Raw genomic sequence first — 12,532 nt, 5'->3', positions numbered from 1 at the left:
TCAACCTTTAAATCCTCCTTTTGTAAGCAGAGATTGAATACAAATAGCGAATCCATTTCCTAAACACTTAAAGCCATATTACTGGAGGACAGGTGTTTGAAAAACCTTTAAACATATGCAAATAAATCTCTTTTTTCTCTCTCCATTTGTTCGACGTGTAGTGAAAAGCTACAAATGATTATATAGTGGTTCTCGAACCTCATATCAAGCACCTCCAAATTAATATTTGGCTGTGGACTCCCATCTGAAAATATGTTGTGCCAGGGACCCCCAGCCCCATACACGATTTGGGTTATTAAATTGTTTCAAAATGATTCATATATCGCTCACAACACGTGGCGATGCATTGTGAGCTTGTAGATCGATTCAAATATCGACAAAGTGGTTAACCTGATTTTGATCACCAAATCACCACTACCAAAAATGTATTTCCGGGTAGATAAAACAGGCAGCGTTGCTTTGTAGCAGTATTATTCATTAACCTTATTGCTGGAAGAACAGGACACTTATGATATCGTTATTGACTATTATAAATATATTATTTTGATATAAATATCCACCGGTTGATAAACTAGACATAGCTAATGTTCTGGTCACTTGTGAAAACGTCCATAGACATACCTGTTTATTTATGAACATTCACAAAAGCACTGCTATAGAGGAACTGTCCAACCGACTTTAATAACATAATTAAATGTATTCATTACCTGACTGCCATCCTGATATTAACATGTTATATGTTAATGTTGAAAGCCTGTCTTTGAATCATTTCAACTACATACTAACCCACAAGAGGTCACTGTTGTCATTTGAAGTTGTGATCATGAAGTAAACCAAGAACCTGTCATCTGATGGGACGTGTGGAGCGTTGTCCCAAATGTTTTAGAACAGAGAGGCTACAAAACAAGATGAGATCATTGACATTATCCCTGATCTTTGACCTCACAACTCTCATAAAAGGCTCTACATTGGTCATTGAACCATTTTACATCTTAAGGAATTGCTGGTATAAAAGGTTAGCCTCATCTAAAAAATCACACTCCGTGTGAACTGAGCGGTGCTGTGTGTGGGTGTGTTTAGCTAGGAATGGTCCAGCATCTGCAGGGGTCAATAGGTCATACTGTCTAAGCAGCAGGGTCGCATACTTCACACGAGTGTCACACGAGGAGCACCTTTTATCACCCGCCACACTATTTACATCATTACCATATAGACTTGGCTGCCACATAACATCATGTCTGAAAGTCAGAGTCAGTTGGAGGGGTTAGAGCACCCCCAAAAAAACATTAGGTTGTAGCAATAATGTCTGACGGTATACAATGGTGTAAACCAGTGTTTCACAAACTTTTAGCTCAAGATCCAAAAGACAAACTTGGCACCTGTTGACATTGTACTGTGCCTGTCTGTCTCTGTCTGTTTATGCCCATATATGGAGATTTGCGGTCATCAATATAGGCCCATATGGGCATGCCCATATATGGGCATATCAGTTACCTTTGCAGTTCTGGACAACTGGATCTCCATATATGCCTATGTACGGGCCAAGTTTGAAGTCAGTCTGTTCCATATATGCACACAGGACACAGGTCTCCAGATATACTTAAGCCTATATATGGGCGTATGTCGTACACTGTAAATCCCTGGAACATGTGACGCGTTTAAAACCTAAACACCAGTGTGTAATAATAAAATGCCAAATGTTTATTAATAGTCATAAAATACAGTAGAACACAAGTTCACTCAAACACCTCACGAGAACACCTAGTGTTCGAATTCTAAACACCTATATGACTGACTTTGATTGTAAAAAGTGTTACTGGCGAATCAGTGCGATTAAACCTATGGATTAAACATGTTCTTCTGTTTATAATCTAAACACTGTGACACGTTTAAAAGTGTTACAAAGAAGTGTTTAGAACCTAAACGCTTGGGTTTAGTGTGTATGAGTTGGACCTGGACAGCCTAACCGCGTATCCTACACATTCTCAACTCCCTTGGGTCGCCGAATTTGAAGTTGGCCAGTCGGATGGTTCTCGATGTGGATGTTCATGGACATACACATACAGTACAGTACAGTACATACATAGTGATTTTGTGCAGTTGTTGTAAGAAGATATCACCTCCTTTTGGATGTCTCAATGGACCACGCTTTAGGCCAAGCAAAGTCCTGCAACATGCTGTTGGAGAGGTGATGAATGTAGAGCTGGGCTTTCTTTCTGACCAAGTAGACTGCTCTGGTGTTTAAAAGCTGCTGTGGGAATCTGTGAATCTGTGATGATGAGCTAGGTTACCATACATAGCCTCTTCTGGCTGGGTCGCAGTCCTGTCGGTAATCATCTCTTACCTGCACGCCAGACCTGCCACGGCCATACTGCCTTCCCTCTTTAAATCCGGCATCCCACTCTGTCCGGTGATGTCATCCAGCCTTGTGCCGTTAATAAAGCGCATGGCATGTTCTGCATCTGCACGGGTATAGTATTCAACGAAGCAGAACCCACAGGCAGTCTTCTTGACTCTATCCAGACCAATGACTATGCGTTTTACATCTCCAGATTTGGCAAAGAGCTCATAAACCTCGACAGGTTCCCCACATACAGGGTAGTACTCTGCTTCAGCAGCTTATCCTGTTCATATTGGTTGCCCTTAAAATTATCAACTAGCTTGAGGTGTGCCCAAATATGGAGATGAAAATCCTATTGATGATGTCATTGAAGGCATCAGCCTTCCAAATATAGAGTTCTACACAGCTCCAGACTGGCATCCAAGTACTTGCCAATAATGTGCCCAAATATGGAGATGTCTGATGTCATAGTACTGTCACAGATGACTGGACTGGCCTCAAATAACCTGTATAATGGGTACTGCAAATTGGTGAAAAGTTATATCTTTCACTCGTGATTTGTAGGTCTGCATGTCTAGTATAGCCAATTGGTGAATTTAACCATCATGTCTCAGGTGTGTAAGCAATGTGGATGTTCTGACATCGAAACGGACGAGGCGGAGGGGAATACGGTGTGTACCAGCTGTGGTTCTGTGCTTGAGGAAAGCATAACTGTGTCAACGGTCCAATTTGTTGAAGGTGCTGGTGGGAGCTGTTTTGCTGTGGGACAGTTTGTCTCTGCAAACGCTCCAGAGAAGACTCCAACTCTAGGACCTTGTTTCTACGGCAACACTGGCAAAGACTCGCGAGCCAAGACATTACAGAATGGGAGGCGTCAGATCTTCCAGCTCGGCAGTCAGCTCCAGTTAAATCAGCACCATCTGGATACAGCTTTTAACTTCTTCAAAATGGTCATCAGTAAACAACTGACCAGGGGACGAAAGACAACACACATCATCGCTGCCTGTCTATATTTGGTCTGCAGGACTGAAGGAACTCCACACATGCTTCTTGATCTCAGTGACCTTCTACAGGTCAATGTTTACATTCTGGGACGGACCTTCATCATAGTGGCCAGAGAGCTGTGTATCAACACCCCTGCTATAGATCCTTGCCTCTATATTCCTCGTTTTGCTCACATGTTGGGGTTTGGGGAGAAAACTAGCCTTGTTTCCATGACAGCGCTGAGAATCCTGCAAAGAATGAAAAGAGACTGGATGCACACAGGAAGACGGCCATCCGGCCTCTGTGGAGCAGCTCTTCTGGTAGCTGCCAGGATGCATGAGTTTCGTCGTACAGTAAAAGATGTCATTGGAGTGGTGAAGGTCTGCCATGCAACACTCAGGAAGAGACTGACAGAGTTTGAGGACACACCCACCAGTCAGCTTACCATCGGTGAGTTCATGCACGTCGATCTGGAACAGGAATGTGACCCACCCTCGTTTATAGCCAGTCAACAGAAAACCAAGGTCTTCCAGCTGGAACAGGAATTGGTCAAGCAGCTGGATCAAGTCCAAGAGATCAAAGAGGAGATAGAAACAGAACTAGAAAACAGCCACCCCAAACTCAGAGGAATGTATGCTGCTTTTGCAAAGGAAAGGGAGAGTGGGGATGAATCCACCCTCTCCATGGCCTCTAACCCCTTGGAGCAGCAGGAGGGCGAAGAGGAGGAACTACAGGCTGCCACCAATCACCTGACCCAGGACTTCCTGTGTCACATCCTCCAGGATCAAGAGGACGGACAGAATGATGGACAAGAAGATGCAGAACAGGAGACGGTGGCCATGGCCATGGCCTCCATACAGGGACAAGGTCCTCTACAGCTCCCAATACAACCCCTAGTACAACTGACTCCTAGTACACTGACTGAAAACACAGAGACTGATGATGACAGATCAGAGAATGGAGAGCTGGACCTGGGCGGAATTGATGACCAGGAAATTGACAAGTACATTCTGAATGACAAAGAGATTGAGAATAAAACAGCTCTTTGGATGAAACAGAATGAAGATTATCTGCGAGAACAGAGAGAAAAAGAACGGAAGATCAGTATAGAGAAGGAGCAGGGGACATATAGGGAGAAGAAGAAGAGTGTTTCTCGTAGAGCTCAGTTGAACGAGAACGGCTCAGCAGGTGAAGCCATACAGAAGATGTTGGAACACAAGAAGATCTCCATTAAAATCAACTATGACATTCTCAGAGACCTGGGCATGACGACTCCCTCTCCTCCTCCATCGTCTTCCCCCAGAGCACGAGGCATGAGTGAAGGTGTAAGTCAGAGAAGACCCTCAAACCAACAGAATGACACAAACGTTCTGGGACTGGCGGCTTCCACTGGAAAGATGGGAAGGAGACTCCACCCACTCGTCCCAGCGATGCTACCATATGTGAGGAACCAAGTTCATAGACCAGAGAGACACAAGAGGATTTGTTGAAAATTGTCAACGTTTGTAATTCTCAGAAGAGTAACAAATACTTAATTAACAATTCTGGGCCCTAAACAAAAAAGGCCAACATAACAGAACAATAAAGCTCAACCACAGCAGGAGAGAACTGAACAGAACAAACCTAGTAACTCAAATACAACTGAATAAACAGAATGCAAATTTAGCTTAAATGAAAATGACAACATAGATTTAATTAAATTTGTGCGTACTCCAATCAGCCAACTGTACTGTCAAGAATTTGCTAAGAAAGCAGTATGTTATTTAAAATCAAAATCTATGTGTCCAGTTCTTTCTTTATGTATTTTGAGTGTTGTGCTAAGAAATAAACCTAAATGAACAATTGCCAAAATGTTTGGGCAGTGAATGAGCACCACTGAAATGCACTGCAGATCTACCAAAGTGAGTCATTAAGAGAATCATAATGTAAAATGTAGAGTATATTGTATATAGTATATTGATATGATAATGTATATTGCAGGTTTTGTTGATGATCTACGCATGAGAATAGCTAGACAAGAGCCCTAGGGTGAAGCACTCTCGAGGGTGCTAACATCTAAATGCACTAGCCTACTGTAAAAGCTGATATCCTGCCATCAACACACACTGACACCTATTGAGCCAGCGCAAGACGCAAGACAAGCTTGATCTGAAGGACACAAATAAGAAAACATTGCTAATTGTGATACAATGGACAAACCAAGCACGTCCCGTCTGCCTACATGTATCGAGTACCGAATGCTTCAGCACCACCGCCGCTGGACAGTGGCATGAGGCTATACTTTCTCACATTTGTGCCCATTAGACAAGTTTTCCTGACTTCAAATAACAAAATATTTCATTTTATTTATTTGACAGCCTTATATTACTACAGACATGTCTCCCTGTTCTATATGAATGTCAATTGCTTTCTTTTAAATAATAATAATAATGGCCATCTCTTTGAATAACTTTAACTACATTAATGACCCACAAGAGGTCACTGTTGTAATTTCCCGTCCACAGAATGAATGTGCACGTCTTTGTGTGAACCCGAGCACAACAAATACTCTCAAAACACCAATAAAATGACAAAATAACTTTATAAACAATGATCCATTTAAGCAATCCAAACCAAAATGAATGTACCTTCGGCTATATTGTTTATATTAAAGATGGAGTGCCACAATTTATTTTTCCAGTTTTTCATGTGTCTATTAGGTGACAGTACTTCATTAGACATTTTAACAAATACTGTACACTTTTTGGAAAAAGTTCTTCCTCCTTATATTATAATAATACCTGATGATCATGTTTTAGGTTGTAAAAAAATCGTGGCACTCCATCTTTAAGCCTACACAGGGGTCAGTTACAAAATAGCTTGGTCATATACTTTATGGTTAAGACAGAGTAAACTGAAAACACAAATGTCCTCAATAAAAGATTATTAGCACACTGTATAAAAAAGGAAACATACATATAAAAAGTTATTGTGTCAAGACAAAGGAAGAAGCCAATAGCTTATTTGGAATCCTTTCCATAATAGAAGAGATTGTTAAATAACATGAATTAATACCTTGTCCTGGGATTCATTTCACACTTCACAATTAGCGTGTTAAGTTGTTTCTAATGACAAAACCACACTTTTGAGGTATATGTTACCACCTGGTGACAAAAATAAATGTCATAGTAGCTCTCCATTCAAAAGGTTATATTTTTAAGATGTTACTATTCAACACTTAAAAAAAATATTTATTTCATCATAGTGAAAATGAAAATTAAATAAATGTGGTGTACAGAATACAAATTGCATTCACATCTCAAAAACTCATTCATTTGTACAGTATTCTAAAGCCACACATTTCCACTCTCAAGCACACGTGCATGCACACATTAATTTACTCATACTCACAATTTGTTTCATTGTTAATGTCAACACTGTAAATGTACCTACACTCAATGTATGGAGCCAGTTTGTTCTTTAGAAACTATTTCCAACTTAAAATACTCAGCTTCTAATTCTTGTATGAAAATGGAGTGGCAAGAATTTCACAAACAATAATCTTTTCCATATAATCTTTTTGAATATACTGTGTAAAATGTAAAAGTAAGAAACTATGGGTACCCAGAGTAGACCTTTTTCAAAGGTTGCCATAATCAATTAAATATTCATTAAAAGTATTTAGCAGTGTTTCTGTTGCATTGCTTTGGATTTCCTCCTACTGGCTTTCAGTACAATATGAGGCAATCCAATGGCCCACTTGTCACAAGGCCAGTACTGTAGTCCAGGGAGTGAGTAGGGGATCTCAGAGTTGGCATCCAGGTAGGCTATCAAGGTACTGCCATAAGCCACAGCCATCACAATGAAAATGTGCCTGGTGGTGGGTACACAGATGAAGATGGCATGAATGACTTATAAAAGGCTTGTTATTTTTGGCATAGATGTAGACTAGAGCTATACCAACAGCAGGACTTACCAGAAACCATGCAAGTAGCAAAAGTTTAGTCTCTGCCAAAAGCTGCAGGCAAAACGGTCACTAATCCAGCAGGAGATGGCCAGCACCCACAGACCCACTGACAGCTTGGCCAACTGCAGAGCCTTCTGGTCGGTACAGCTGAAGGACAGACACATAAACGGAGACAAAGGGTTGAGAAGAGGTGGTAACTTATTATGAACACGCACGCACGCATGCACGCACACACACACGCACACACAGACAGACACACACACACAAATATTAAAATTAGTATAGTTGTCCATACCGTCTCATCTCCATGCCTATCGAGTACAGCATGTGGAGGCCAAAGCAATTTAGAGCGTAAGCATTAGCTGTAGGTTTAACAAATGATGATACTGTGGTGATAACTGTAATCCAGAGGACCAGCCTCGTGAAGGTAGCCCTGTGGTTGAACACAAAGAGAGGGAGAGATGAATGCATGGATATAATGGCGCAAAAGGATATTGAGGAAGAATTTAAATTCTCATTGTTGAAAAGGGAAATAAATCAATGGGAAGTTATTGAACCGAGGCTATTATTATTTTCAGAATTTCATCCATATTTTATTACTTGATGGTTAAATATTTACACAGGGTTTAGTGTGCAATCCTTTCCTCAAACTATAAGGAGCTCCTCTCTGTCACTGGTAGGTGGACAACAGCACTATCTCTGAGACAATAACTTCAACCTTATGAAAGAAATAAAATATTTAAGGTGTTTTTATTTTATCTTTTTGGTAATAGAGGGCAAGTATAGTATAGTATGTTTTAAGACATATTTGTCTCATTAGCCAGGGATCCTTTTAAAGGAATATTGGTGCGTGCGTGCGTGCGAGTGTGTGTTCACCAGTTCACGAGTTAACGAGTGCATGTGACATGCTTGTGTGAACTAGAAGTACCACATGCAGTGTGTGTGTGTGTGTGTGTGTGTGTGTGTGTGTGTGTGTGTGTGTGCGTGCGTGCGTGCGTGCGTGCGTGCGTGCGTGCGTGCGTGCGTGCGTGCGTGCGTGCGTGCGTGCGTGCATGCGTGCATGTGTGCATGTGTGTCTCTATCACACACATGCACGTATGCATGTACAGTATGTGCACGCACCCACACACACCCACAATCACACCAGTTTGGGCTATTTCAACAATGTTACCTTACCTGTCCTTGACAAAGGAAGGGAAGAGCCTACGTGGAAACCACAGGGCATATCCTACAGCCAGCACCCACAAAATGGACAGCTCATCCAGCATCTGACCCATGAAACTCAATGTCATGTGGAAGTAGGCAGAGAAGAGCCCTAAACATGGAAGTAAGGTAAGATTGCCCATTCATTTTAATTTTAAGTATTATGATATATTATGTGGAGGCTATCAAACTTTTGAGAACAATTAATATCAATTATACACACAACAGAGAGAGCGAGAGAGAGGGGGTACTGACCTACAAATATCATCATGACCCAAACCAGATGGATTGCCAGGTTCCTCTCCTTGGCATATGGATGCAGCAGGTAGAGCATGATGGGAGATACGATGAAGAAAAACAAGCTGCTCATCTATACAGGGACAAAAAAAAATATAATTCAGTCTTTCAGTCAGTCAGGCAGTCATGTATGTATAGCATATATCATAAACATCGGATGGGACCATAGACTGATTGGACCCCATAGCCTGGAGGAATATAGCCTGGGTAAACCCACTCACCCTGCTGGACAACATTTCATTCTGCCAGGAGGGGTGAGTCTGGCTAAATGGTAATACAAAGTCCTTAAGATTGTATCAGCTTTGGTACGAGCCAATCCGCGACCGAGCTCAGGGCTCTGTGATTGACAGCGCACGTTGGCCAATCAGGAACGATTTGAGCAGTTGATGACGTGTGAACTCCTCGACTCATTCACAACAACAAACATGGGAATGAGGAAGTAGGAACGGAACGCGTTTAGATGACGCCTCTTGTTTTGATATACGCTGATTGGCTGAAGGGGTTGTCCGTCAACGCTACTCTCCCGCCCCACGGCTAAACAGCCACACAGGCGATTATGCCAGACTCACCCCTCCTGGCAGAATGAAATGTTGTCCAGCAGGGGGAGTGGGTTTACCCAGGCTAGGAGGAATATGGGTTTGAGATTATAACGAAAAACTAAAGTTGTTGATGGATTTGAAAAATATTCAGTTTGAGTTCTTTGGCCAGCTGGCAGCATGCACAAGAAATCTGAAGCTGGTGGTTTGTAGTTGTTTGAGAGATTAGCCATGGAAACAGACACACACACTCTCCTCCCTGCCTTCAGCCATAAATGTGTTAACTGTATTATGGAATACATTACTCTCTTGTAACATGTAAAAGAAATTAATTAATTTTTACTCAGTCATAAGGATGCAATGCACAGTAGAGTGAAAGCAGGCTTACTGTGTTAAAGTACTCCACTACATGTTCTGAGTGCCTGTAGTTATCTTCACACCAGTCCACCTCTGAACTTTCGTAAGAGAATACTCCGGTCATCCTTTCACTTGAGTAAAACCCTAGAAGAGAGACAGGTAGAGAGAGAGACAGAAGAGAGAGATAGTGTCACTATTTCTGCTAGAAATCCCCAAGGCAGTGAGTAGTAACTTAAGGCACTCCACCTTGTAACACACACACACACACACACACACACACACACACACACACACACACTCTCACACACACACACACACACACACACACACACACACACACACACACACACACACACACACACACAGCATGGTGATTTTAATAAATGTATAGCCTAACAATGTGAGGCGAGGACATCCATGCGGAGTAGGCCTATCTTATCAAGGCCTGTGCGCATTTAAACACCAGTGGAACCATATTCCTTATTCTTTCACAGGTGAAATGGTGAAATCAGTTTCCAATCCTTGTGAGTTGTGTAAATATGGGCTGGGTGTCCTATCTTCAATCACTCAAGACATTTGTATATTAATTTAAACAATGGCATTTCAGCTGATCTGCTGTTTAGTTAAAGGTTTCCCAACCACAGAGCCTTCTATATGCTCTAGTAGTCTATTGTGTATAGATATAGTCTGAGGGCTCCAGAGCACACAACACTGCATGTTCCAGAGAATTGGTGATGTGAATTGCCTGTGTACAATATAGGCTACATCCTAGTAGCCATTATAGTTAATGGTTAAACTATAATGTTATAGCCCATATATATATATATATATATATATAAATATATATATATATATATATATATATATATATATATATATATATAATGTTGCTATTATTGTTCATAATGTTTAAGTGACAACGGCATGATGATGACATTTTTTGTGAAATAAAATGTAACTTTACACTTCAGTTCATCAGATTCACAGAAATGTAATATTTGCCTATACTGTGTGTGAAGAAACAAACAAAACAAAACCGCTACAATAGGCTACTGCGTGTATATAAGATCAGAGATAGAATGGCAGAGCTTACCTCCCATGCTGCTGCTGCTGTTGCTCCAATGACTGTAGCCTAGGCCTACCTACATTACTGCGCTGTTCAGGAGACACACTCACAACAGGTGGATTTTATGGAGGGGAGGAGCGCAGAAATGTCCCCGATCCTGCTGCGCGAGTCCAACGTGCATGCAGCTGCTGTGACATCACGCCCCGTTGTGACAAGTAGGCTGATGAATATCAGACTGATAGACGAATATAGGCCTACTACATTCCTGTCAACAGGCATTCAATCAGGGCGGAGGTTGATTTACCACCACTGACAGTGCATGGATCATGTATATGGACGTACGCGCTATAGTAGCCTGCAGAGTAACCATGCCCCATATGACTATTTAACGTATAGGCCTACAGTTATATGATTGATTTTATTTGAATTACTTCCCCCTTTCAAATTGCAGTATCAGGCGACTTCCTTCCCTTGCCTTGCCTGAGTCCCTCAGTCCTCTGCAAGCCTATAGGCTTCTGCTCCGGCTTCTCCGGTCCCACGCGTTTCGAAAGCGGTATCGACCACGCCTATACTGTATAATACCGTACATTAATTAATTAATCCTTCCGTGCCTCTTTTTCGGTGCCGCATGCCGCATGGACTCGGCTGGAACCTCCAGTCTACAGCTGGAGGCATCACATCAGGGAGGCATTGCCAATGATTGCCTCTCTGCTCAGCCTCTGACTGATAGCAGTGGTAACCAATCGTAGGATATGGAGTATGAGCCCACGTGTTTCTCATTCTGCGCTATTATTCATGTGTTCTGGAACCCCGTGTAAATTTCACTAGCCTCGTTGAAACTGGAAGCCCATGTCTAGATTTTTCAAGTCCATACATTAGCCGCTATGTCTTTGTAAGTTGTAACTATTCATTTTGGAGTTGTGTTATATCGGCTATTGAAGAGCAGAAAATCATTTTTAAATAAATATCCCAATTAAATAATAGCTATAATATAATGACTTATACACAGCTTATACACAGCCCTATATTAGCCTACAGGCCATGTGAGCCCATGAAAAAATAGTGTCAATATTGACAAGAAATGGGCTGAGGGGACCAGCTCTCCAATGAACAAACTCTTGTAGGCTAAATAGTTGACAGTTATGTCTTTGTCTCCTGCAGAACCCGTTTTGTTTTCTAGCACTGCATATAGTGAAACTGTCAACAATTACTCAGACACCATAGGCCTGCTGCAGAAGCGCAAGACATGCAGTCAGATGGATGCCAAGACAGAAAGACAGACAATGCTGCTCTCTGCATGAAGTTGTGTTAATTAGCCTACTCCCAGGGGAAGACAGACTGTGTCATGAGAGAACATGACCTCATTGCTCATTCCAGACTGAGCACATGACAGGTGGATGTGACGTGTAGTGTAGCCTATATAAGTCTGAATTCCATTAGGCCACTTCGGCATGTAGGTATTGTTAAAGGGATAGTAGAATTTACTATCCCTTTAACAATAGGAATCACTTTCAAATATGTTTGAAAGTGATTCACCAATCAAGCTTGTTCTCACATCAACATAATGCTGATTGAACCTTGTGCGCGCGCACGCACACACACACACACACACACACACACACACACACACACACACACACACACACACACACACACACACACACACACACACACACACACACACACACACACACACACACACACACACACACACACACACACACACGTACAGTACAGTACAGTACAGTACAGTACAGTACAGTACAGTACAGTACAGTACAGTACAGTACTGTAACCGTAGG

General features: G+C 41.9%; 2 protein-coding genes across 2 annotated transcripts; one reads left to right on the top strand and one right to left on the bottom strand.

The window, feature by feature from the left end:
• Positions 1-2,946: 2,946 nt before the first annotated feature.
• On the top strand, positions 2,947-4,815 carry LOC310859932 (transcription factor IIIB 90 kDa subunit-like; the record flags this gene model as incomplete). Its single annotated transcript, XM_083766697.1, has 1 exon — positions 2,947-4,815. The coding sequence occupies one exon, from the start codon at positions 2,947-2,949 to the stop codon at positions 4,813-4,815; it is 1,869 nt and encodes a 622-aa protein (XP_083622823.1).
• Positions 4,816-5,961: 1,146 nt separating this feature from the next.
• acer1 (alkaline ceramidase 1) lies at positions 5,962-10,805 on the bottom strand. Its single transcript, XM_083767324.1, has 7 exons — positions 10,758-10,805; positions 9,696-9,808; positions 8,730-8,844; positions 8,448-8,586; positions 7,567-7,704; positions 7,281-7,418; positions 5,962-7,178 (listed from the first exon to the last, which is right to left on the bottom strand). The coding sequence occupies exons 1-7, from the start codon at positions 10,762-10,764 to the stop codon at positions 6,986-6,988; spliced, it is 843 nt and encodes a 280-aa protein (XP_083623450.1). The 5' UTR covers positions 10,765-10,805; the 3' UTR covers positions 5,962-6,985.
• Positions 10,806-12,532: the final 1,727 nt, after the last annotated feature.

Source organism: Protomyctophum parallelum (genome assembly GCF_964188405.1).
Source record: "Protomyctophum parallelum genome assembly, chromosome: 6".
Lineage (NCBI taxonomy): Eukaryota > Metazoa > Chordata > Actinopteri > Myctophiformes > Myctophidae > Protomyctophum > Protomyctophum parallelum.
This window is presented reverse-complemented; position numbering and strand designations above follow the sequence as displayed.

Coding starts and splice junctions, on each gene's coding strand:
- acer1 (XM_083767324.1), bottom strand. Junction 8,845..9,695: donor TAGTGGAGTACTTTAACACA/GTAAGCCTGCTT, acceptor GTCCCTGTATAG/ATGAGCAGCTTGTTTTTCTT. Junction 7,419..7,566: donor ATAGGCATGGAGATGAGACG/GTATGGACAACT, acceptor TCTGTCCTTCAG/CTGTACCGACCAGAAGGCTC.